This window comes from Linepithema humile, chromosome 7 (genome assembly GCF_040581485.1).
Source record: "Linepithema humile isolate Giens D197 chromosome 7, Lhum_UNIL_v1.0, whole genome shotgun sequence".
NCBI classification, from domain to species: domain Eukaryota; kingdom Metazoa; phylum Arthropoda; class Insecta; order Hymenoptera; family Formicidae; genus Linepithema; species Linepithema humile.
Window position 1 is genome coordinate 19,972,866 of NC_090134.1, and position 27,440 is coordinate 20,000,305.

A 27,440-nucleotide genomic window follows, 5' to 3' on the forward strand; every position below is an offset into this window, starting at 1 on the left:
AATCGATACGTTCGGAATAAGTCATACCATAAGCGTCAGCAACGACCATGTTGGGCGAAAACCATGACAACGTTTTAAAAAAAAAATCGTTCTTTCTAAATAGGCCTTAATGAAGCACTCGACGCGCATCCAAAAACGGCTCTGTGTCCCACGGCAATCGCCTGGAAAATACGTACGTCGCGTTACTTCGTATTTTCGCACACCGACACGCGCGGCGGCGATAATTACTCTATTCCCGCTTCGTCCTCGTGAGGTATTTTTCACGCGGAAAATCGTCGAAATGGAACGGCCGCGGCGTGTTCTCGGCGCGCTCTCCTAACATGGTAAACTCTCCCGCGGGTGATCGATGTTCTTCGGGCCGCTGCGTATCTCTGCGTATGTCGCATTCCGCGAGATCCGCCGATCGGTGTGCGCGGAATATAATATGTAGTGCCGCGATATTGGATTGGCCAGGAGCGTAGGGAGCAGCGTGACCGCAAAAAATTGCACTGCCATTCCTGAATCAGGGCGCACGGTAGCCGCACGTCACGACAGCTTGATTAATAGCCTTAATTAAGATATTTAATTGCTTTTATTTTTATTTCCTGCCGGCGTACATAATGACAACGTCACGACAGCGCCGGCGGGAAGGAGACGCCGGGCGAGGGGGAGGGGGGGGGGGGGCGATGACGACGAGGACACCGGCTCTTCTGTATTCGCAGAGGCGTTCGGAGAAAACGGCGTGCTCTCGAGGATCATAAGTTTTGCGCGTTACGACCGTGCACGAACATTATGATAGTGTATTTCGCTGGCGCGCGGCCGTCGTCGCTGCTGCAATGACAATTAGCCGGATTGCGTTCGCATTATTTATAATAGCAAGCGCGAGCGGTGAATCTTGCACAATTGCCAAGCGAAAATAGTTAAAATCGCACCTTTTTTTATGCTTTTATCAGTTTTCACATAAGATGCAACTATACTTGAATCAAAATTACGTGTGCAGTATCTACATTGTTAATTCATTGTTACGATTATCACACGACTGACAAACTTTATGAACGTGTGGAAAGGTAGTCGATAACGTCGCAAACCCTTGATTCGTCGTCTGACGGTGGCTTGACAATACGGGTAATCACGTATGAAGGAATCAGTGATTGTTTCATTTTCGACGTGTGAAGAGAGGGTGGGTTGTCCAAGCCCGGCGGAGAGGGGCGAGACGTCAACTCCCAGACGCGCGCACAGACACCAGTGTCTTCCCTGTCCTTGTCGTTTATCTCGGGCGGTCGCCTTCGTGTTTAGCCCGTACATGTACGACGGTACAAGAGTATGAAACCAGCGGACGGAATGGACGGACGGATGGACGAACGAACGTGCCAACTCTCGTGGCTCACCGACTGCTTTAGGGATGGCTTCGTAGGAACTGTGGGTGGGCGACGTGAGGCGCGCGAGTCAGGCGTACGTGTGTGTTTCTGGGGTGCGGAGGAAACGTGTAGGGACGAGAGGTGGTGGATGGAGCAGCTCTCAGAATGGAACAATCAGCCGAGAATCAAGCGACCACTTGTTCTATATGCAGGGACGACGGACGCCGGTCGCTCCTCGAAGTACTCCGCTCGGCGCCAGCCCGAACAATGGAGACCGTGACAATTATTGCAATTATAGCCGAAACTCCCGGCGAGAGCGCGAGGATACACCCGACGTTAAGCCGTACCATTTCGATGCAAATCTAAGCTGGTCGTTGCTCACGCGTTCAAACGCGCCAAGTGGCGTCTTTCGTGCGGCCCGGTCCTTGCGTTCAATCGTACGCAGATTTTCGAACGATAAATACGATCTCGATGAAAAGCTATAAGTCGGAAAACAAGTGATCGCACTTGTTTTCAAATAACAAATTCTTGACGAAAAACCAGTTTGACACCTGATAGATACACATTGAACTTAGATTGCGATAAATTGTAGTATATCGCTAAAGGCGTAGAAATAAAAGTAGACAGAGAAAACTGGTTCATAAATGTTATGTTGCATATTAACCAATGCAATTTATATACTTCAGTTTAATTACACATACTTTGCAGACTTGAAGTAATCCAAATTTATTCTATCGTTAGATAGTACTATCGTTAGATAGAATTTAATAATCGAACGAGCTTACCGTGAAGTTCGATTGTAATTATGCTGTCTCGTCCGGATGGATATAATTGTAGTAGCGTTCCGCTGCGCTATCCTCAACAGGTTTTGAAGACAAATTCAAAAAGGGCGCCACCTGCCTGCACTCAGGCTGCGCCCCGTTGTCTTGACGATCATCATTAGTTCAAAGTCAACAAATCTGGAGAAAATGGGATAGAACAAAAAGAAAAAAGGGGGGGAGGGATTCTCCATCCGGACGAGACAGCATAATTACAATCGAACTTCACGGTAAGCTCGTTCGATTATTAAATTATGCAAGGTCTCGTCCGGATGGATATAATTGTAGATATTCAAAGCACAGATTTGTTGTAGATTCCGTACGATGCAAAATAAAACATTGTTTATTTGGATTAAACTGACCATATATAAGTAAGAATAAATGCAAAGGTTGCGTACAAGTATAGATGTTTCACAAATAAAAAATGCATATGCCGTAAAATTTAAAAGACCTTAAGTACTACTCAAGACTGTGTCCTGAAACGAAGCGCCCTTAAGAAGCGGGCGATTATAAAAGCGAGCAAAGATGTCCGAGGAACTGCTCCAGCCAGCCCCAGTACGCCTGATCTCGTCCACACTAACACCTCTACTAGCGGCGAGGGAAGTTGAAGCGTGACGAGTAGAGTGTGCGGAAAAGATACTAGTATCAATTCCGGCTGAGCCTAGCAACTCCTTAACCCAGCGAGCTAATGTCTGAGCTGTCACAGGCCTATGCGGGGTCTATCCGAAGAGAAATGAAAAGAGCTGTACAGCTTTCACTGCGCAAGGCGGATGTGAATTGCAGATAAAACTTCAACAGAGAAAAATTACAGAGCTCTGGCCTACTTTGGAAGGGCCTAAATGAGAGCAAAGGCTGAGATCTGCCGATTCCCGAGGTCTTTAAACGCGAAGGGATTTTAATGATTAAGGAGTCTGCGAAATGAATATTAGAGATCTGGATGGCTGCAAGCGTCTGCATCCTCTGCGCGGTAGTGAGAGCAAGAAGTGTGATGAGCTTTCTAGATAAACATTCTAGAGAAAGGCTTTCGTGGGGATATAGAGAGGCCAGATAGTTAAGAACTGGAGCTGGATCCCAGACGTAGTCGTAGCGAGGGCGTTGAGGTTTCAAGGCCGCAACTCCTCGAAAGAATCTCTTAACGAGAGGGTGAGAGCCTACCTCATTCGTCGAAATCAGCGATATAGCTGAACGGTATGAGTTTAGGGTGGCGTAGGATCCTACCCCTAAAAGCTGGGATGATAAAAAATCCAAGAAGACCGGTACTGACGGAGTGAAACAGATGATGTCCTTTTCTTTGCAGAAATTCCACCAAAGCTTGATAGGCTTTGCATATTGGGCTATAGTAGCCTCGGAAAGAGAAGCAAGCATTGTAGCTATTGCCTGGGATGGGGTTCCTCTGTAGGCAAAGGCCTGCCGGATAGCTTCGCGGCAACCAGGGTAATCCTGTCCCAGGCTGGGTGAAATTGCCTGAAAGGAGATGACAACATATTAATGTTGGGTTTGAAGCAGATAGGACGACTGACCCTAATGCGATTAAATAAAGGGAACCATGGTTGGGCTGGCCACCACGGCACGACAACCACCCCCTCAGCTTCGTCGGAGATAATTTTGCGTAGAACCTTTAAAATCAAGATAAAAGGGGGAAATGCATAAAAATAAAAATCACCCCAGTGTAACGAAAAGGCGTCAACTGCCTCTGCGAGAGGATCTGGAAGCCAAGAGACAAATCTAGAGCATTTGTTATTGATAGATGATGCAAATAAGTCGATATCGAACTGCCCGAAACGACGATTGATTATAGTAAAAAATCGATTTTCTAAAGTCCATTCAGTCCCCTCGGAGATTACCCTAGACTCGGCATCTGCCTCGCAATTTTGGGCTGAAGGAATGTAAGCAGCATAGATAAAGATATTCCGGTCTGCACACCAAGTCCAAATTTCCCTAGCTAAACTGGATAAAAGTGGAAATCTTATGGAGCCCATGCGATTGATGTAAGACAAAGCTGTAGAGTTATCTACTCTGAGAAGAATGCTGGAGTTTGAAAGCTGCGCCGCAAAACACCGAAGAGCGTGGAAAACGGCTAGAAGTTCCAGATAATTAATATGGAACTGCTTCTCTTCTGGTGACCAAAATCCATGCGAATGTCCCCTGCTACATACAGCACCCCATCCTGTGAGGGAGGCGTCAGAGAAGATCTCAAGGGTGAAGAGACCTGATCTGATGGGATTCTCTTGAGATTTGTCCGCAAAAATGTTCTTCCACCAGTGGAGATCCTCCCTGATCAATGAAGGAAGAGACATTTGGGCCTCGAAGTCGCCTCCTGCGGACGTAAGGGCCAAAAATTTCACCCTTTCTAAAATTTTTGTGTGTAGCATGCCGTACTGAACGGCTGGGCAAACTGAAATCAAAGAGCCTATAAAACTGGCTAAATAGCGAATTTTACAACTGTCCCTGGTAAGAATATCCCAGGTCCTCTGGAATAATTTTTCCCTTCTGTCAGGGGGGATGGAGACTGTAAAAGATGTTGTATCAAAAAGAAATCCAAGGAAGCGACAAGATCTTGTTGGGCTGAAAACGCTCTTGCGTACGTTTATGAGAAAACCTAAAGATAACAGTAACTGCCTAGTTGCTCTGATATTCTTTCGGCATTGATTATACGATGGTGCTATGAGGAGAAAGTCGTCCAGATAGATCACCGAAGAGAAGCCCTTAACCCTGAGGAAATATGCGACTGGCCTTAAAATTTTAGTAAAGATGTAAGGAGCCGACGCCAGGCCAAAGGGTAGGACACGAAATTGGTAGAGTTGACCAAGAAAACGAAAGCGAAGGAATTTCCTATCGTTCTGGTGTACCGGAACGAGGAGGTACGCGTCCTCCAGATCAATGGAGGCAAGATAATCACCTGGAGAAATGAGGCGAATTACAGTCTTCCAGTCCTCCATCTTGAAATGCGGTGCATGAATAAACCGATTGAAGCCCTTCAGGTTGAGTATAAATCTGTAACCCCCAGAGGGTTTTTCAATTAGGAAAAAAGAGGACAAATATTGACCCTCGCAGTCCACAGTCGGCTCTATTGCTCCCTTAGTTAAAAGTCTGGCAATCTCCTGGGAACAGCGCTGCTCCTCGAAGTAGGTTAAGAGAACAGAAGGTTCTCTAGTCTGAGAGGGTGGTTGCTGGATGAAGGGTAGCCTATACCCCGAAATGGCTTGTAAAATCCTTGAATTCGAAGTAATTGTTTCCCATTGGGATCGAAAACGGGCCAATCTGCCGCCCACAATTACCTCAGCGTTGACTAGTGTCTCCTCGACCTCGAATGAGACCTGGGATAGTACGGACGGCGATTTGTGCTCGCCCCTGGCCTCCTGGATGCCGTCCTCGAGCGAGGCACAGGGGCTCGGGCATTTCCCGAACTAGACGGCGCTGCACGTACTGGCTGAGAGATCGGCTGCTGAAGCCGTCTGGATATCTGCAACGGGGCTCTGATGATTTCCTTAGATGATTTCTGCATTGCTGCAACCTTCTTTATTTGATCTCCGAAGGAGGTTCCGAAGAGGAGTTCATCCGAAGGGATAGCATTCGCCGTGTCCTTGGCTGCGAGGTTAAGTGCGGGCATGATTTGTGCCCGTCTAGATTTAGACAATCGATGGAAAAGGTCAGCCAGGATTTTGGCACCATCGTTAACTTTAGCCACTGCTGAACGGACCTCCGGGGTGAGAGATGATTGATTGGTCGGGCAGAGAAAATCTGAAATAGCCTCGCCAAGGGCGCAAAGGGCTCTGCCAAGCTGTTCTTGATTTTTGCGGGCAAAATCATCCCTCTTGATAACAGAATTCCCTTTGAGAGCCACACTGCATTCTTGATTTAATGCGGGGGCTTTGAGAAACGCCGCTGTTTCTGGGGGAGAGTATTTTTTAAAAAGTAGTTCACGTTGATCCGTGACTAGGCCAGAACGCGCGAGATCCTGCCACGTCTGGGTTACCATCTCGTTCCAGACAGAAACTTTCTCAATGTCTCGCTCTCCAAACAATTGTTTGGCCAGAGAGTCGGCGGTGACCTCGCCGGAGACAGAGATATCCGGGAGTGAGCTAGGCTGAAGCAAACCATGCTCAGGGCCTGCGGGGGGTAACTCCTCCTCACCTGCATCACTTACCACTGCAATAGACGTACGAAGTTGATGAGACTGTCTAGGAACGCAGGTTGTGTCGTCATGCCGCCTGTATTTCGCAAATACAGATCCAGCAGTATTCATACACACCTGATGGGTCCGCTGGCACCAGGGGTGCCTCGAGACTGATATCCGAGTTAGATCTCGAAAGAATGCGTGACCCTTGAATCATCTGCGGGGACGCAGAGACAATAGGTTGTTGCGGGGAGGGGCGACGGGGTGCCCTAATCTCACTTTGTGAGAGGATGTCAATTAGGCGTGACATTTTTTCCTCCAAACCCGCAATCTTATCTGCAGACGGTGACCTCCTTCTCTTTCTGGATCTGTGAGACGTCTTTCCCATCTCTGAAAAAGCAAGAAATCACACTATTGAGAACTAAGAAAAAAGTACGAGTTGAGGAATCGCACAACAGGAAAACAATGATGATCGTCAAGACAACGGGGCGCAGCCTGAGTGCAGGCAGGTGGCGCCCTTTTTGAATTTGTCTTCAAAACCTGTTGAGGATAGCGCAGCGGAACGCTACTACAATTATATCCATCCGGACGAGACCTTGCATAATTATATATATAATAAATTTCTAATATCACTAATATCAGTATCTGTCGATTTCCCAAGGGATAAATGTATTAATTATAATTTTTTATTTGTTACAATTTCATTAGCAATACTGTGACCGTTTACTAATTCGTTAGGATTAGTAAAATCCTTTTTAAGAATATAAATACCATATTATACGAATATATATCATATGATAATGATCAGCATGTGAATTACGATCAGAAATTTCATCTAAAAAAATTATCTAAATATGAAACTTATATTGCAGCAAGATAATAATTGTCAATAACATAATATAATTAATTTGCGATAATTAATTTGAAATAGAAATTTAATATATATATAATATATCTTCTTATTATATTTTTCGATATGAAAGTAACACTTGCAAAATTTCTGGGCACAATTGCTGAGAAATGGATGGCGTTTGCACGATTTTTAGAAAACTCGACAGGAGCATAAGCCTACATTTTTTATGCCGCGTACTATGCGTCGTTGCGAATCTTTTATGCGTCACAAGAATTACAACAGCGAGAACGTCATTGACGACAACGACCGCGCCAAAACTACAAAGGGCAAGGAGTAACGGAAAGCTACATTGCATCTCTACAGAGACAAAGAAAGAAATTTCTAAAGAGCAAGCGTCGGTGGTAGAATAATATGTCGTCGTCGCGTGCGCGTGGTCGCGACTAACGATGGCTGGAGGAAGTCGGGGAAAAAAAAACTGAAGAGAGATCGACGAAAGCGAAAGAGAGTGGGAAGAAAGAGATCGGTAGGCAACGTGCACGAGCTTTGTGTACAAATGACAATGTCGGCTGCCGGTGGTGCTGATAAAGTGTCGCGCCGCTAGGGGAGGAGGAAACGATCTCGCTCTCACATCATCTCGCGGAGGGCGCCAGTCACTCTCCAGGACGGTTATTATTGCGGTTAGCGGCAACCCTCCGACGACGAAGTTAATTGGGCAACGATTGTGCACCGGATGCGCGTTGCTTTCCTTTCTGCGAACCCCCGAACTACGAAAGTTTTGTTACGAAAACAAAGATCATGCACCCTTTCTTCTGCAAAATTTCAACTAAATACCGTGACTTTTTTGTAATTAATTACGTATCGTTTAAAAAAATAAGTCAGTAACGTTTTTGAACTTTTTTTAGGTACTTATCTATATTGTATATATATTTTTTAACATAGTATTTAGTTTTAACATGATAAACAACGTTTTATTTTATTTTTTTGTGCTTGAAACGTCATAGTGACTATCTCAATTTCTTCCTGAGCGATCAATACTAAACTCCCTGCCATTGATTTGTCCGTAATTACATTTACTTGGCCGTTTTCGTAGAGAAACCCGGTGACATTGATGTTAGCCCTTCGGGCTGTTCCACCAATCCCCTATACAATCCACTAGCATTAATTCCCCTCAACAAGAATGCTCAATGAAAACTGACCTTCCTCGCGCGTAAGCATTGTAATTGCCAACGCGTTGTATGCTAAATTCGACGATAAATCAGCTTCTTTGGTAATATGCAGTAAATTATGCTGACATATTTATTAATTACGAGAAATTAATTTACATACTATATAAATCACTAATGCCACTGCCACGTTTGTATAGAAACAGAATGTGCTATTCTTCACTAAGCGATTCAAATTATCCGTCTTAAGTCTTTTAAACTCTTCCAGAGAAACTTTTGTTACATATTTTTAAGCAAAAGATTTAATGAAAATCGCTTTTAAAAGTTTGCATATTTTTGAATGTCTACAATTTTAATTAAATTATATTTTTTCGATTGTTATCTCATACTAATCTTTGATATACTTACATATAGCGCATCAATAATTTTAACGTTTTGCGCATATGTTAACAATGCGATACTTCTTTTTAAAAGACTTCAATACATGTGCTGATCATAATTGTCAACTCTAATCAAATTTTCCGTACATTTCGTGGCACAGAAAGCAATTTCGATCAGGAAACGAGTGGCTTAATTTGATCGGAAAAATAATATAAAACAGCAGTCGAATGGGCCGCGCGATAAAAACTCCCCATCTCGCACCCCGCCTGTAATAAAATGCTGTATTTTCGCTTATAACGAAATGAATATTCTTTTATTTCTCATTATCGGCGAATCGTATTTTCCGTCTTGTTTCGTCAATCGCGTTATCCCGAAAGTACGTAGTGTTTAAGCAACAAAGTTACACTTCCGGCGCTCGAACAGGGACTCCATCGTGTTTCGGCGAAGCGAATTATAACGGGAAGGAAGGGTGCATAACGGCTAAACGGACAATCGTCGACGCATCCGGACGGATTACGGGTATGATGCGCCGGTACACGTGGAAGGACAGAGAGGCCGTGAGCCGTTCTGAGGGGGAACAAAGAGGAGAAACGTGTCCCTCTCAGCGGGCAGCAGCTCGTTACTCGCGACCCGCGGCTCGGCCGTCTCGTGGAATCGCGTCTGCGGCTACCAGACACGATTGTACTACACGAACGCACACATCGCGGATTCTTATATTGCGTATCAAATATTCCCATCTCTCTATCTCGGTAGGTTAGCCTGAAATAGCATCGGCACATCAACGTACTACATACTACACCAGTGATTGCGGCATTACATTGTACGGACGATTGTTTCTGATATCTATACATTCCCCGGAGTTCCTTGTAAGGGTGATGACTGCTGTTTTGAGTAACGATAAAATCTATTTGAATTATTTAATATAATACGCGGGATACGCAAGTAAGGGCTGTTCGTGCGAATGCCAAGGCAAATTTCAAGACTTACATTGCGTGTATGTACAATCATAACCCTCAGCACTTCAATAATATCTAATGCGAAAAATCTTGTCGACCGAAACTCTTTTCTAACGTTATTTTTTTTTTTTTTTATAATTAAAATTACAGATGATAAATGTTTCTTCCGGTGGCGCTGTTGCGCCGAGCACCTTAGCGTTCACCGATACACCAGGGGACTTAATTCTTCTCGTGGCTTCTTCTACTTTAATACGTAATCGTCGGGCGTCAATTTATACCGCGCGATGCTCCCGTAACGACCTCAAGCCGCGGGGATAAAAGCATTGAAGCGTCTCCCGTGTTGATGGCGAAAGAAACCCTGAATCGCGACGCCTAACGTATCTGGCTGGAACACGCGTCCCGCGCACAGAATCGCACACGAACGTGCGCATAAAGTCCTCGTAATACCGCGGTGGCACGCAAAGCGCACGGGCGCCGTCCGACGACTCCCACATTGTTCTCCCGGGGGCCCGCCGCCGCTAATTGCACATTGTATACCATTGTTGCTCGCAGCCGGTTAACTCCTATCGACCTGCTATCTTCATATAAAGTAACGCAAAACAACGTAATTAATTGCCAGTCTCCCGAGCATTGTTAGACGATAAATAACGCACCGGGGCCTACGTCCAATTAAAATATTCAGCAAGACAAACAACAATGGGACGACCCTCCTCAACTCCTCCGTGCGTGGCTGCTTCTTCCTATCCGGTCGCGGCCCGCGTGGTCGGACGGTCTTACCGTCTTTTCTTCTGTTCCTCGGGAGATCCCTTGCATGCGTTCTCTGGCGGTTAACCCGCGCACAGGTGGAAGAGATACGAGCCTGTACCTGCGACTTGCACAAAAACGAAACGTGATATTCCGTGCGGCGTAATCACTGTTATCCCCGGATTGTCGGTGGAATAAGAATCTCCTTTTTATTTCTATGTACGCACAATAGCGTGTGTGACGTGTTGTACGAGAATCGGAATTCGAAAATAAAAACATCGTAAACGGGGTGCAAGATCAAGTACAACCTTTTGCTGTTTTACGTACATACAATGAGACTAAATGAAAAGCTTGCTTTCGATTTTTCTCAGAATTCTGTGAATTATTATTTAATATTGATTTCATTAATTTAATCAGTCAATTGATTAACTCAATATTAACTATTATTTTATTTGAAGAAGGGAAATTTTAATCTCTGTTGGTAATTTTATAGTGCGTTTTATTATCAATGCCGGAATTTTGATCGCCTTCTAAAACATCGCGTTAAACGTTAAACAAGATTAAACAAGACGTATTTTTTTTCAAACGTAAAAACTCGTTAATAATATTATATATTATATTACTGAAGATTATATATTCTACAATTTTCTTATATGAAAAGAAAGAATCTCCATATCCAATATCTAATACGGCTGATGCAGACAGATCGTTTCTTGTAACATTTCTATTACGGGAAATTCTCGTTTCTGCCTATTCCTAACCGTGCAATTACATAATTAGATAACCGCGATTGAATTTATCCCGCCGTATCTGTGAGAATCTGCCGTTACTCTTACAAGCTTCAATCGTCGCAGCATGTGTGTAAGATTAGAGAAATTGGATGGCAGGAAATATAAAATGACATTACTGTCGGTACCATCCGCATTTAGCAATAATTATTTCACTACCTGCGCTGTAACACGTGAGAATGGAAGTAGCTGAGAAATTTTTTCAAGCATATTCTTACCTTTATTTGCGTGATGTTTAGACATCTTGATTACGGGCTGTCCATCGATACCCGCTTTCTAATGCAGCATGTATCTCTGGCCTTTTTTCAATTCGGTTCCGAGTGAAATTCAAATCATAGTACGATAAGCGCGCGGCGATACGCACCGCTCGTCGCGGTTGCGTAAGGCACCTACTCTTGTTTTGACGTCCGGTTTGCTGGCGAGACATTTTCTCGAATCACAAATCTCCTTCGTATCTTCGAGCTAAAGCACCGTAACGAGATTGAGATCGGTTTCATTCACTTTTGCCGCGTGGCCTCAGGTAAAATTATTTTTTAATTTGTTCCCCCCTTTTTTTTTTTTTGACAAACGATGTCTGATAACAGCATAGTGTCTGGACATTCAGATGTGGAAACGCAATTTAGACATAGAAAAGAAACATCTTCAATCAATTAATCATGAAACTTTTGCGCCCCGACATAAAGACGCTCGTTGCGCTTCATTCTCCGCGGCGTAGCATGCTTCCATGGTTCTGTAGAGCTTCTGAAGAGCGCCGGTCTCGAGCGCGATACGCATGCCGACGACTTATATCAGCAAGAAATTGCCTTCAGGAAACAAGGCATTCTGCATTCTCGCACGCTCTAACGACGCGGGCATCTTTCGAGACGAGAGGGCTCCTCCACCGCGGCCCGTCCATCTCGTCCGGATTTACGAAGTAGCGGCGGCGAGCTGGTGAACGCGCAAGAGAGCGCGCGTATTCACGTACGTCCATTATCACACATTAGTGGAAGCTGAGACGTTCGCGGTCAGCCGCGGATAATGTAAATCCGCTCGCTCTCTCGAGCATTGTAACGCGCACGAGCGAGGCCGCGCCGCGCGCTTTCTCCCTCTCATGCAGATGCACTCGTTGCATAGAGCAGGCTCTACCCCGATGTATAATGCGAACCTCTTTTTCATCCATTGTTCATCTCGGATTGATTTAGCCAGTACGAGATCTGAAGCGTAAGACATTGATGACTAAAATTTTTTCTATTTTGATTGTTAAATGAGGAGAGATAGTAATATTTTATTAATAATATATTTATTATAATAACGAAATTGTATATGCAATATCCTTCTGAAACATAAGCAATATACAACTGATGTGTAAAACACATGTTTCACGCATCCTGCGAAAAATCCCATTGGTTTATTCGCTATTCCTCATCGAGCCGTTCCTCCGTGAATCTCACTCAGAGATTTTCGTCCTTCTTCTCCGTCCGTTCCTTTTATCTCTTCTTCCGCTCGTTTCTCCTTTTCGCCCTCATCGTCCTTTCTTCCACCGATCCCGGTTCTCGCTCCTCCATCTTCTTATCTACACACTTCACTCTCTCCGCCGAGCGTCTCTTCTCTCTTTCGCTCACCGACTGAGCGCGTTATTTATTGCCAACAGCAATGGCCGCAAAACTTAAAGCCCGTACGCGTGTACATTTTCTGCGTACGGCTTTTTACACCGTGCATTACAATGCGCGCCCATGTACGCATTATACTGTCCGCGTGATTCATTACCAGCCGATCCTCCGGGCCGCTTGAGAAAATACGGAAACTATAATTGCGCGAGACTTATGACGCGCCCGGTACGCGAGCTCGTTCTCCAGATAACGCGCGCGCGCGCGCGCGCGGCATTCGCGTACGCGCAGGCGGCATTTATGATCGCCGTGAGATCATATCGCTCGATCTCTTCATTCGGCCACTCCGCCGCGGCCATTCTCGTTGAACGCGACGATTTGTAATCGTTATTATGTCATACAAACTTCTATGGTAAACAGCATCTCGAATAGCGCAGATAAATGCGTGCGGGTAAAATGACATTATGTACTCATGAACATCATGAAGAGGTATAGTTGCATACCTCGGGAATGCAAAGAGAAGAATTGCGAATATAAAGACACTATTTTAATCTAAAACAGTATACTTCTTTTTTAGAAAACAATTCTTACAATGCGGCCACAAATAAGTCACACTATAACAAAACATTGAATGTCTAATGCTGATTGTGAGATATTTACAGACGCATTCTGAGCGCTTCACACTAACGCTCAATGTTAACGGAATTAAATTAGCCTCGTCGTAGATTAAATATCTAACTTCTAATATCGTACAGGCGGTTCATGGAATTTTTTTCTGACGTAAGGCGAGCTTTGTGTTTAATACTGATCCGACGGAATAGATTGGCGGCTCTGTCGGACCATAAAGAAAAAAGTGGATCGTTCCCCTACGTCACTTTTAATCTCGATCACGCCTATTACACGTAGCTGAGTTACGATGGACCAGCGATGACCTACTTTCCGCTTCCCGATGCTGTTCCTGCTTCGTCTGCGCACTGAAAACCCAACGCGTTCCTCGCACATTACGTTAGATGAAACTTTCTTGTCTCAATATTTCATACGTTTTCGTACGGATTAGAGATATTATTGCAATAATGCGCGTGGTTACAATCACAATTCAGCGGTGATGCCGCAGCTGTTGAGATATTAAAGACCTACTTTACTTACACATCTGTTTCGGTCGCGGCACGAAGAATGAAAACGTATATTTCCTACGTCTTTGAATGACATGTATAAATCGCTTGTATCTAAGCACGCTTAGGCATATCTGCAACTTATGGACGCAATCATTATTGATACATAAGGATACGTTGGGATACGATTAATAATAGTCGACTATGTATGATAGTAATAAGAGCCGACATGATATAATAGCGTTGTAATAGCTTTACCATTCTTCTTCCTTTCTCGTTTTCTCTTAACCCTTTAATTGAATCTCCGCGGGAGGCATTTCTCCGGTTAAAAATCGCCCGTTTCCTACATTTTAATCATTAGTCACCTGTGAAATTCTGATGGAATGGCCGACATCTCTTCGTGTTAAGGATTCGATAGTGTTAACAATAAATGGCAACATCCGTCGATGCCAACCGGTCGACATGCGTGCGGTGATTAAATCGTTATTGCAACAATTTCCTATCCGCTGGTTTCCTTTCGTTTCGTGCGGAGCGCGAAACGGCCGCGTGTGTTTGCGATTCATTTGAGAGACCGAATGTCCGCTTGTCAGACGCGAATAGAACCGATCTCCTTTTTTTCTTTCTCTCTCTCTCTCTCTCTCTTTCCGTCCGTCTTGAAGAATGATCTCTCCTGCTCGGTTTCCTTTATGCACGCGCGTACATCTCCAACCACCCATCTACCTGTTCGCCTCCTTCTTTCTGACTTTCTCATCCGAGTCCTTTCGTCTCTTTCTCTCTCTCTTACTCTTTCTCTCTCCCTGGAATCATCAACATTGCAGTCAGGTGCCGCTACTTACACAACCCGGTGGATTCCATCTCCGGGCTCTCGCGCGCGGAGGGGAACCGAACCGAACTGAACTGAGCACGCACGGCGCTCGGACAACGTCGGAGGATATAGCAAGAGCGGTTTCTATTTTCTACCATCCTGGTGTTTGTGCAAGCGCGAGCGCAAACGTTCGAGCGGCCGATTTCATCGGGGCGGCCGGCCGCTGCCGCGTGTATGTCGATTTATAGCATCGCGGCCTATTAGAGATAATTGTTGTTGGCCGGTACCCGATGTGTGTACCGAGAGCGATGCAAAGTCGTTTTTCCCGTACGCGTATATATTCGCGAGCGCGCGCACGCAGTTCAGACACACGGTTACCTATCCAGCGCGGCTGTTTTATTACGTGCGAAATTTTTCTTCGGTTTTTCCGCGCGCGAATGCACAGACGCGTACAAACGTACTGTCATGCGTGTGGATACACACTATCATCCGTGCTCGTCGACTCGTGTTCGCTTGAACAAGCTAGTTTTATAATAGCCGCTGTAAACGCGCGCGCCGACCGCCGGGGAGACCCGGTTAATTGGAATGTTGCTCGTTCGATTAAACTATTAAAATAAAATCTCAATGTATATGGTGTCGGCTCGGGAAACTTCTTCTTGTCTCGCTTTTTCTCTTCGCCGCGGTATTCGTGCGGCGATCATATCATTGCACACACACACACACACACACACATCTTGAAGTTTGTTGAAAACATTTTTTACATTTTTAAAATATAATATCTAATATTGTGAGTAGCATTAAGCCGTTTTTGAAGAAGGTGCAAATTTTTTCTTATTATTAGAAATCGTGAATATTCTTTCTAGGATTTTAATACTGAGATATTTGATATTGAAAACTAAAGATTCCCAACGTTTTTGAATTTTTCTATTAATTTCTTTCACTTTTTTGAAAATTAAAAAGAAATTGATTTTAATTTTATCAGAGAGTGCATTATTAAAATTAAAATCAGCGCTTCCAGGATACTTATATCATTTTAATATTTTCAACTTGTTTCCTTTGCACAGCCGAAGCAATTCTGTAGTACCAAGGGAGAAATGCAAATCACCGTATCTCGATCGATTTCCTTCTCGCGGCTATGCTTCTTTTTCCTAAGCGAACAGCTTTTCGCTTGCGCGAACACGGCTACCGAGGTAGCGGCCCAATGAGATCGGTAATCTCTCCTGCGCTGGTTGTGGCGCAGGTATTAATCTTACGCAATTCATCTCGTTGAGCTTGTCTGGCTTATTAATCCTAATAACGACAGCGCGATTCACTTTTCAAGATTCCGTGCGCAGCGAGCGGGCTGCTGCCGTAAACAGCCAATGAAAAATCGCGCGCGCTCGATTTCGTTGTTTTTGATAATACCGTAATGCGCGCAGAATTCGCGTGGTATATCTCCGTAAAACTTGCAAAAGCGTAACGAATCGGCGATACGCACGTGGCGAGATAAACATTCTTTTCCCATTTGGTTCGGTGCAAAACGACGGAGAAGAGGAAACAGTTGCAATTACAAGAGAAAGATGTAAAGATAGGTAACAATCTTACTGCAAACGTATGCCACTTTATATCATGAGAATTAATAGAATCTTCTTGTTTCGTGCGAATTTTCATTTAAAGGCCAAACTAATAAACGTTAACGTAACAACGAATGAGTTACGACTTCCTGCGACTTGCTTCTGAAACTTCACGCGATCGTCAACTTTAGTAAGTGCATGCATATAGATGAAAGAGATCTCGCAATGCAAATAAATACGGGCAGTGCGCGCATATTTTTGCACTTCATATCTTCGTTGTTTAATGCTTCAGTATCGCGGAAATAGTCCCGTAAATCGTACCACGCGTATAATTTAGCATTTCATTGTTCTTATTTATTCAGTGGTTTTAATTACTTTACACGACGTTCAAATTTGCATAATAAATATTCATAAATTGTTTGTATACTTTTTGGAAGAAGAGATTTTCGGAATAAAGTTTTAAATTACATTCACGTATATTTCAATTTCAACTGAGCAGCAGTATACATATTTAATACGATCAACTCGACATTAAAGAATTAAGCAAGAACATTATACGGAAACACGCGCCGTCACGTTGGCGCAAAAATATATATTAAACCAGGATGCGGCGCCGTCAGTACCGCGATTTACACTTTCAGCAGGATAAAACTGCTTCGGCGCATCTGCTGGCCGTTTAAAGACGGCTGACAGTAATATTCGAGTGGCCGTAGAGAAAGTGCCCGTTTCCTATTTTCCCTCGACGCACTTCAAAAGACCAGGCGCTCTCGCGCCGTCCTCGGCCCGCACTCCACGCGGCCATGTGGTGATTTTAGTGTAACAATTCTCTTAAACCGGGTGGGTTTACGTTCGCGCGCGGCCGCACGTTCGTGCGGTTGTAAAGGGGCGTCGATTGATTGATATTCAGCCCGCGTCTGTCTTTAGCCGAAAAGATTTTAACGTCTCTCTATAGAAACGCGTCTTCTCTACGCGGCGCGGCGGGGAGGGGCCGTGCCAAGATGCCGAAATACTGTATGCCGTCTACTCACGCGACGAGTGATGCACTCCACGCGCTGCTTTCTTTGCTCCCGCATAAATGTATACGTGCGCCGTGATACACATCGTTCGCTGTCCCTCGCGGTAAGAGAAGCGCGCCGATGTCGTCACGCGAATTCTTTGTTAAACCCATTCACGGAGGAAAGTTCTGAAACGGACTTCTCCTCTAATCAGGTCAGCCTGTTCTTAAGATAATGTCCTCTCGACTGCTCGATGGGACACGACGGTGCTGAAGTTTCTAAATTACTGTCAACGTAACGGACAAGCGTTTCCCTTCCTTTCTTTGTGCGCGATTGTAATCTAACTCCAATTTATAGTAAGCACTTGGAGCGAAGGATCGTATCGAGTGAAGAGCTATTCCTGACGAGCGTGGAGCGCCGTGCAAAGTTGCGCGAAGATTCGCATAACAGTAGCATTGCATCACCGACAGTCTCGCCACGACCATATACGATCCTTTGCTTCTGGTAGCTTCCTATATCCCGTGATAACGTTCTTATAAGGCTTGATCTTCTACAAACTCGATCGCGCGTTCGACCAGGTGAAAGAATCCAACATCTGTCGTAAAGTCGTCGAACCTATTACAAATGTAAGTGGAAGCATTTCTGCGCGGTATGAAAAATATATACATATACCTATTCATCATCGTGTATAATTTATTAATAAATATTAATCAATGCGCATTGCATAAAAATCGATGCACATTTCAAAGCAAGCGAGAGAAACTTTGCATATATTATGTTGATGAGATCACAGTACAAGAGCGACTTATTTAAGAAAACCTGTGTCTTAAATGTTGCAGTTAATATTTTGTAAAACTAATTTTCGCGAACCTAGAATTATCTTATCAGAGTACGTCGATTTTTTTTTATCAAATTGTGTATAATACGCGTGATTGTGCGACAAATATATCGATTTCTATCGCAGTAATCAGTTTTATAACTTACATTCGTACCAGATATTTAAAATAATGCATTACAGAAGGATGTAGCTTTTCATCCAGATAGCTTTTCGTGGTAAAGTTATTTCAATGTCGGCAAGGAGTCATAAGAGCGCGCGAAGGATATCTGGCAGGCACATTTCCACAGTCGGCAGTAAAGCCGACTAACAGTGGCGCACGAAAGTAAATGTTATAACAAACACGGTGAGCAGAGGCCACGACGCCCCGCTATTTAACATTATTTAGTTTGCTTTGTGGACGTTTAAACAGTGCCTGCCTACTTTTTGTATGGATATTTGATGTGCCTCGCTCGGCCTCGAGCCGCGCGGTGTGTGTATATACACGAGGACGCCGTGTTTGTTTTCTAGGTGGCGGTGGGTGAAGTAAGGATAGTCAAATCGTTCAGTGGTACATACGCGCATGCACCTAGTAATATCGGCTATTGGCTTGCAACACTTTATTGACAAGAATGTCAAGAATTCGTAAGATATTTCTCTCGTGTGTAGATCGGTGAGCGTAAAGAATGGAAGCATTGTGATCGATACTTAACGATATCAATGATACTTTTGAAAGGAGAATATGCAAAATTAGTTTTAGGAATATTTGCTCTTATTTTTGCTATCATCTTATTGAAAAAAACCTGAAAACATCGTGATTTTTCAACCGCTAGTGTGTCGAATGTAAACAAAGGTAGATATATGTCCTGAAGATTCAGGACGTATCTGAAATCGCGAATTCAGCGCGCGACGACGCAGGTACAAAATCGCATCCGCAAAGTCGCGCTTGGGAAAACAACGATTCTTCCGATTTCGACCGATAGCGCCGTATTTTTCTTCCCGAACGTAAGGAACGTCCGGCGAGATCGCACGCCCGAAGATTTACACGCGTATTAAATTACACGCGACTTCGTGACACGCAAAGAAGCCTTTACTCGGGTGGAGCAGTACGGGACAAGGCGCGTATCGTGTAAGAAACCCGCGACTGCTCGTCGGGGCATAGAAATCAAGATAGAAAGCTCGTATACCTGCAGACGGTGGAGACAAATGGTTGTGACGTACGGCGTGGATTCTCCCGCGCCGGGACTCCCGCTTAAATCACAACCGGAATATTTACGGTACGGCGTATCACGTTTCAATATATCTTATTGTGGTCGCGGCCCGGTCGAGTCGTAATGAAAACGTGTTTATGTAACACCCGGTATGTCATATTCCAATGTATCAAACGCGGGCAGGCGCGGAACCGAATTAACGGCGGAGCCGTTAGATTTATCGCCGTGCGCTTTGTTAGTTAATGAGAAAGTCTGCATCGTTCCATTGTGGCGTCACGCGGCCGATACAAATGGTCTTGCTCGGGTGACACCGGTATCCTCGGTGAGAAGAGAACGAATCCTCCGGTTACGTCTCAATGTCATAAATCTATGATTATTGCACGAGCCGTAGTAAAGCAAAATTAACGAGCGGCAGGATGCGTTTCTTACAATTTCGCCTTACTGTCGCAGATCGGAGACTTCCGCGTCTCACGATAATTCGAAAAGCGAATCCCGACGTACTCCATTGTCCTTTTTTCTCGTCTACAATATCGAATAAAAATAATAAAAATTTATTCGATAAAATGTTGAACATGTCTGAAGCGTTCGGGTACAATCGGTAGCGCCGTTAAACTCGCGCTACGGAAGGAAAATCTAACGAGACAATTTATTCCGACATAAATCGATCCGAAACTCTAAAAACGGTCGCGCGATCATTACGAGGTACGCGGTGCGCGCGCGAGAAAGGAGGCGACGCACACGTCTTCTGAATTGGCAACTTGGAAGCGCGCGCTGAGAAAGGGAGCGCGCGTCATCAGGCTTTTACGAGCGGCGTTATACCGTGCTACCGTAAACGGGGTGCCGGCGAGCCCATTTTCGCGTTACGCAAAGCCTCATTAGACATCCTATTCTCGGACGTGTGTTTTAATCGAGCCGCGCTCGTTTCCCGGCCGTTCGCTCGTCCGTTCGCGAGGTGTGCGTTCTTTAAGCCCGGTTCTCTTCGTACAAGTATACTCTCTGTCGAAGTCCTCCATCTAGATTCACGGCCCGTTTCAGACGCTGGTCTGAACAAGAGAAGTGAGAAGGGACCTACTTTCTAGTTCGTAGTTAGCCTACTGTTGGCGCGCACCGTGCGGCTCCAGCATCCGGCAGCGCCCGCGGCGAACCATCACTCTCGCTGCGCGAGATGAGATCTCCGTAAACCAGGTGTCCATTGTACTTTTTCAACGCGGCCTACCTTCGCCTATCGCTTACACGTAAATCGTGACGCTATCCTCGATGCGCAACCGTTGATCCCAAACCGAGAAGAGCAAATTTCTGGAGAGGATTACGGCGACCGCGCACCGACGTGACCGCCACGTGCTGGTATTTCCGATTTACGGAGAATCCCGCGACGTCCTCCGACGAGTGGTCGGAGATGGTTACGCTGGCAATGTACCAAGATGTAAAACGCATTGTGTAATGGGCAGCAGCATCCACGTGGCGGGAGATGACCGGTACCTGCTCCGAGCGCGCTGACTTCATGCTTAGTCATCATGTCGCGGCTGTTCTGCGAGCGTCGCAAGCATTATTGAAGCAAAAGCGACAGAAATATTTATGTACGTTTGCACGTTTTACATTTTAAAGAGAAATATTTTGATTTAATAGATTGAAGAATCGACGAATAGCATAAAACAGTTTGTTTCGCAGTAATAATTAATGAGGGAAAGTTATGAAAAGAACATTTTCATGTTGGAAACGGACGGAAAATTATGAAAGTAAAAAGAACGAAGACCAAACAGGCGACAACCGCTTTAATTCCATGTAAACGTTTGCATGAATAATTAATTACGTGTCTCATTTCCACCTGCCGTGCACGATAACAGCCGTAGCTAGTAGGTATTCTAAAAATCGAATAACATTAGCGAAACCTGCTTTGACGCGAGTCATATTAATCTGCTGAAAGATAGTGAAAAAGTCCGGCGAAGCGATTTACGCAATTTCCATCTCGCGCGCGTTCCCGGTTTGTCCTCAACGAGCCCGCAAACAACCTCGAATGGGTCCCGCGCTCGTTGAGACGCTAACTCACACGCCCCATAAACACGCAGTAGGCGCGGAATTTGTGGAGTGCAAAGTATCAACGTATGCTAGATACATTTACCTGCGGTCGTAGTGCATGCGTGCGCGCGTACCCGGGGGATGCTCGAAGCGTCAATGTTAACTGCGTTCGGCTGATAGAAAATCGTCGGCATACCTGGTCGGCCACAAAAGCCATTTCAGCGACCACAATGTGCGCTGAAAACACGCACGTCGTATACGTGCATCCGCGGCCGTTTAGATGCATGCAATATACGCTTACCTGCGCGCGCGGCCGCAGAGGCGGGGAAAAAAGACTCGAGAAAAGTACCCGCGTAACCGCACTTATTAAGACGTCGTTGGTTGGGCAGAATTTAAAGTGCCTACCTTAACGTAGCGGTCGAGCACGAGCGGATAGATTACCCCCGCGCGCACCGTGCTTTACCGTAAGATCTTCCTGGTAAAAGCTGCGAGAGATGTCTGGAGCTGCGAGATGAGGGGACGTAGACGCAAATGAAGGGGTGAGCGATAACGAAGCGCGAACTTGATTGAGCGTCCCGCGTATCGACATCTTTTCGCAAAATGTTGTAGATATCGCATCGCAGTGCAAACTTTCGTAGACAGAATAGAAAGTTACAATATCTTGTGATAAATTTATACGCGAATTAGTCTTTGTCGTTAGACCTATTTAAACTCGTAAATACGCCCTTCGAAGTTATAAATTAGTGCAAACAAACGGTATACGTCGATTCGCGAATCACGGCTGAACGTAGACTCGGTAGAATGAAATCCGCCGAGATCGATATACAGGGAGTATTCCTTCGTCTGTCGGTGAATGCTCTGTCGCACGGGTGGTGTTGTTGGGTGGTGGAATAGAGTGCGGCGAAAGGTGGTAGAAGGAGCGCCAAGTCCCGCAGAGGGAGCGAGAAAGATCGACAGAGCGAGGCGCGGCGGAGAGGGACGAAAGCGCCTCATGGTAGCTCACATCAAAGAGTCGGCCTTAATAGAAAGCCTTAGAGGCGTTTGTTCGAGTCTCCTCATCTGGCTAAATATTCCTGACTGAGGAGATATCGGCGGGCCAAGATACACAGCACGGCGCGGGATCTTACGTATAGAACAAACAGCCCGGGCCTCGGGAATACGCTTCCGTTTCGTGCCTTCTGGGTAACGACCGCGTATTCGCATAAGTTTCCGCGAGTTTCTGCAATCTGCGTGTACACATATCGAGTCGTTGACTCCAACGTAATAACCAATGGGCGCGTTTCAACGCGGGCACCCCGCGCCTGTGTGTGCGCGAGCTCGGCGCGTACCGCTCGCGGCGTATGATACGTACGCCTTCCGCTGCGCGGAAGAATCGGCCCGCCGTGTCAGCAGACGGCGGAATTCTACTAATTAATATCGGTGTTGACAGTGGGCCCGACAGTTGCCGCGATGAGAAACTTGCGAGAAATTTCGAGTGACGAAGGAAGGAAGGCAGGAATATGGAGTGCGCCTGACGGAAGTTTGGATACAGTTTCTCTCGGCGCCAACTGCGATGACGTTGAGAAACTGTATTGCAGACACGACGTCGTCTCCGTATATCGAAAACTGCGAAAATATCGAAAATTCGATGATTTCGTTCCACAAGTCTCTTTCACGGATCTCAAAATCTCAAATTCTTTCGCTCGATCGTCGACCTATCAGGCTTTGTGAGATTCATTCTCTTTTTATTAAAATCGCCACCTTTTTTCGTGCCAACGCTAGTTTGAAAACGTCCAGTTACAAGGTTTTTTTCCATTTACCGGTAGAAAGAGAATGTGATTAAAGAGCACTCGCGTGATCCAATTTCCACTAACATGGTGACGTTTAGTCGCACAAGCGTATAATTAATCTTCGATAGGATATCAACGTATTTGCTGAAAGTCATTAAAAAAAAACACACTCCGCATGCGCATCGGCGATTAATACCTGCGGATATACAACCGCGAAACCATACGCGCGTTTGATTGATTTAAACAGTCCCCCTTATCCTCTGACAGATACAAATGAATCGGATGCGCCCGTTACTAAGCGCCGTACAGATGTAATCCTTTAAAGGGATATTCGGCCTGCGATTCGCTTCGGTTAAGCTATACAAATAGACGTGGGATGTTCGCAATCAGTGTTGGTCTCTCTGCACGCTAGGGTGGGCCGCGCGGCTATTTATAAATGAGTCCTCACGCAGAACACACCCTTTGACGAATCAGCAATCTTCCGTTATTATTCCGCCATTCAGGTACTCGCCGCTCCGCATATACACACCGTTCATACAGACTCCCGAAATTACGTCCGAGAGAATGCAATATTCTTTGAAGTGATATTATATTCGCATTACGTCCGCTGCGGCGTGCTCGCGTAATTATTAGTAATATGCATATTCAAGAAAAAAGAAAACAGTCATTATTCCCTAATGCTGGCCACGATAAAGACTTTCGCAGCGTTTTACGGAAACTGATGCTCCGATGCTCTTCTAACCGGGGCGCGACGGTGTCAAATAGGTCAATCTCGCAAGCGAGCCCGCTGCAAAGTACAAGCCACTAATTACTCCCGTCCCAGAAAGCGAAGCCTTTAATTTGAATATCAACGGAGGGAGCAACATTATGCTTAACAATTATTCAGGCACGGCGAGAGGCGGGCTCATGAATTAACAAGATCTATCAGTACCTCTCTTGCCGACCATCCCCGACACTCCACCCCTCCCACCCTCCCGACAGCCTCTCACGGAGCGGGCTGGTACTGCGAATCATCGTGCCAAACGACCTCGGTAACGACGAGGCATCCGCCGTTTGTTTGTACGCGCTTACTTTGCCGGTCCGCCTGCCCCCGCCTTCTTGCTGTCTCTCCCTCTCCCCATCTCTTTCTCTCTTTCTCTTTCCTTCCCGGCGCTCTCCCGTGCCGAGTCTTCCGGCATTGTTTAAATACAATTTTGTCGTTTACTAATTAATGCGCCGTACATCAAAGAAGATGTTTATTGGTTCATGTGATACTAAAGAGACGGTAACGAAGAGGTAACTCGCTAAGGGAGCGGTTGAAGGAGCCGAGAAGGGTGGCCCGGGCACTGCCACTGGTTTGAGAAGCGGTGAACGCCCATGAAAATATCTATATAGACGCGGGAAAAGTGTTCCCTCTCTCTCCCTTTCCTTCCCCCCGCGCTCCCCTCTGTCCGCCTTCTACCCGCCTTGCTGGCTCACCTCCCCCTCCGCCCTCTTCCTCTTCCGCCATTCGTTTCCCGTTTCTCCTCTCGGCTTCCCTCTTGTTCCGTGTTGCTCGTCGCTCTTCTCCTCGACAAACGACGGTAACCACCCACAGACTCATCAACTAACTCTGTTCCAGAGAGTTACCGGACGACCCCCCCTCCCCTTTACCCTCCCATTCCCCCCGGTCGGTCCTTTTCTCTCTCTTTCGCCTTCCGTCTGCTGTGTCTCGGGCTTTACGGATTGCGCGGCATCGCACAGCGTCGCCGAATCAGTCGGAGTTAGCCGCGTAGTTTTCGCCCCTCAAACGGAAAGCGGGATACAAACATCCTCACAAACGACGACGTTCGCGGACGATGGTAGCGAGCGGCGAAGGCAACCGTGAAAATCAGTCAAGTTGTTCGATCGCGTGATTCGCAGCCTATCTACATTCAGATTTGATTGGATAATCTCTCTATTTGGGGATCATACCACGAGGTAGAATTTTCCGCCTCACGTGTTTTATCACATATATTGACGGAACAGGACACAGATTAACTGCGATTCACTCATGCATTTATTTCAGCGATAGTTCGCAGTTTATTTAACGAGCAAATTATTGGGAAAGAAAACCGCGCGATTTAGCGCGCTTTTTATTGTTCTCATCAGTTAAACTCACACTTTAAAAAGAGGCTGCGATATATAAATTACGGGATGGTGAAAGAGCGGATTACGGAATGCAATCTTTCGTAATGGATGAGAATAGCGCAGGAGGCGATAACGAGAGGGGAAGAAAAAATGCGGGATAATGAATGCAAGATCATAGCGTAGTGGTAAAGTGAAGGTACAAAGACGGCTTAGAAAGCAGGATGGAACAAAAGCGCATCGTGATTGATCAGGGCTCTAGATATAGCCTGTTGATACCGCCGGTTGAATCGATCCATATAGCTCTTCAGCCAAACGAGAACGCGATAAAAGAAGCGAGTGAGAGGAAAGGAAAGTGAATAGAGATAAAAAGATGGAGAGACAAGAAAATGAAGGGGAAAAAAGTCAAATAAAACCAGTGAAACAAATCTGTATAAGAAAAACAGAATAAAGTAAAAACAAAACGAGAATAGAATTTAAGTACAAATTAAAAAAAAAATAACACTTCGCAATTTTGCAACAGAAGGAACATCCCTATCGCAACAAATAGAGCATCGCAAGGGTAAAAGTCCAAAGATTGAGAAAAATGTCGGTCGTTTTAATGGCTTGTTTACTCGAGATTGTCGTCGTTCCTCGTGCATGCGATTTATGTTTCCAATAAGCAAATCCCAAAAGCATCCTGGAATTAAGAGAGGGATAAACAGACGGATGCGGAGCAAAGGGGGGGAAAACGGCAACGACACGCGGGGAAGTGAGATGTAAGGTCTGAAGGACGAGGGTCAGGAGGCCGTGGGTCCATGTGATAATGTTGTGCTCCGCCGACCGAACGAAAACGGCACCGAGGGGCTCTCCGCGTCCAACGTATTATGCTCGACAGAACAGGAGGAGGCGCGCGCGTTGGCCGTTCCGTGCCCTTCCTGTGTCAATAGGCTCGATTTCCCTTTCAAGTTGTCAACTCTTTTTGTGTGCCCGGCAAATTGTCGCCAACGGTGGAGACGGGAACAGCGTGGTTGACGCTGACGCAAGAGAAAGAGAGAGAGAGAGAAGCAGACGGAGGGAAAGAGAGCACGAAGGGAGCGAGACGAAAGCAGAGAGATAAATTAACATTATTGTTGTGACAAAGACGGGGGTGCCGAGCCCACCCAGACTGTACCTCTCCCCGCGGGAACCGAAGCTAGGTAAACAATTCCACTTGATGATCGGCTCGTTTGATGTCGCCTGATTACCCTGCGCAAACAATCGTCGATTCTCTCTATGGAATATCGGGATATTTTCTTCCACTCGTTTCTGATTCTCCCTGTTATATCGGCAAAAAGTCCCTTTGCGCGCTTTTTCTCCGAGACTGGACATTAATGTTCGGACAATATCGCGTAATGAAGAAATTTCGATTGAGATACACAGAAATGAAAGTCTAATACACACATCTTCATTGTGTAAAGATAAAATTTTTTCTATATCTTCGCGTAATTTCTAGCGAAAATAAATATTTTTCTTGTTATATTTTACACAAAATTATGTAATAATATTATAAGACAAACGCGCGCATAAGCTAGATGCACCGGTGGATGACAAAATGAAAAGCCGTCGGAAGTTCCTTGATCGATGTTCGGAGAGGCCTTTATTACTAAACCCGAGCAAAACAGCCTTTCACGCACGAGCTCACCGCAGATTACCTTCCACTCATTTACCTCACTTCGCCTCACTCGCACTCCTACACGCGGGCGAGTTGTACACACGTGTTTGTTACGGCAACGTCGGCCTGTAATGTCGATATAAGAAGTTTAACGACGTCGATCTCGTAACATACCGGTACATGTTCTTTCGACAGTCTAATGATCAATCTTATTAATTAACACTCAAAGCCATCGAGTCCATCGAGGGGCCGATATTGCCTTCTATTTGACGACGCAAACATTATACGATTTTTCCGCTCGGTCCACGATCACAGGAAAAGAAACCACACACCGCGTTCTGGAAGTCCTTCGATAGCTCGCGGAGTACCCTCGAGAGTACCTCGGTTGGTCTTCCCGTGCCTACTTACACACGCGCGTCCTTAATTAGAGTGCCTCGCTCGAATCCGCCTTACGTAAGCGCCGTCGTCGGTCCTCGCGTCGTCACAATGGGCGGCGATGGGCAATCATAAAGAGATTCGCCGTTTTGAACGCGGGCGACGCGTAATCTGAATAAAATATACGATCGAGCCGATGATAGATAAAGGACAATGCCCTTTTCATCGCGGAGCGGAGGGACGCGAAATAGAGCGCGAGAGGAGGGAGGGCGAGAGAGTGCCCGAACGAGCGAGGAGCACTCCGACTTCCAGCGAGTCGACAAAGAGGC

General features: G+C 45.7%; 2 protein-coding genes across 2 annotated transcripts in view; one reads left to right on the plus strand and one right to left on the minus strand.

Moving 5' to 3' along the window:
• Sox102F (transcription factor Sox102F) overlaps window positions 1–27,440 on the plus strand; it is a 220,619-nt gene that overhangs the window by 18,229 nt on the left and 174,950 nt on the right. The gene's annotated exons all lie outside the window — the stretch shown is intronic.
• Window positions 2,608–6,660, minus strand: LOC137001222 (uncharacterized). Its single transcript, XM_067359611.1, has 8 exons — window positions 6,408–6,660; window positions 5,583–6,304; window positions 5,055–5,514; window positions 4,079–4,472; window positions 3,819–3,927; window positions 3,676–3,771; window positions 3,311–3,619; window positions 2,608–2,874 (listed from the first exon to the last, which is right to left on the minus strand). The coding sequence occupies exons 1-8, from the start codon at window positions 6,658–6,660 to the stop codon at window positions 2,608–2,610; spliced, it is 2,610 nt and encodes an 869-aa protein (XP_067215712.1).

Bases quoted from the DNA above. Each gene is read 5' to 3' on its own strand.
- LOC137001222 (XM_067359611.1), bottom strand. From the start codon at position 6,660: ATGGGAAAGACGTCTCACAGATCCAGAAAGAGAAGGAGGTCACCGTCT. The intron at 4,473-5,054 runs GTGATTATCTTG...TTACGTCCGCAG, and splicing joins AATTCGCCTCATTTCTCCAG to GAGGCGACTTCGAGGCCCAA. The intron at 3,772-3,818 runs GTGATTTTTATT...TTGATTTTAAAG, and splicing joins CGCCTTTTCGTTACACTGGG to GTTCTACGCAAAATTATCTC.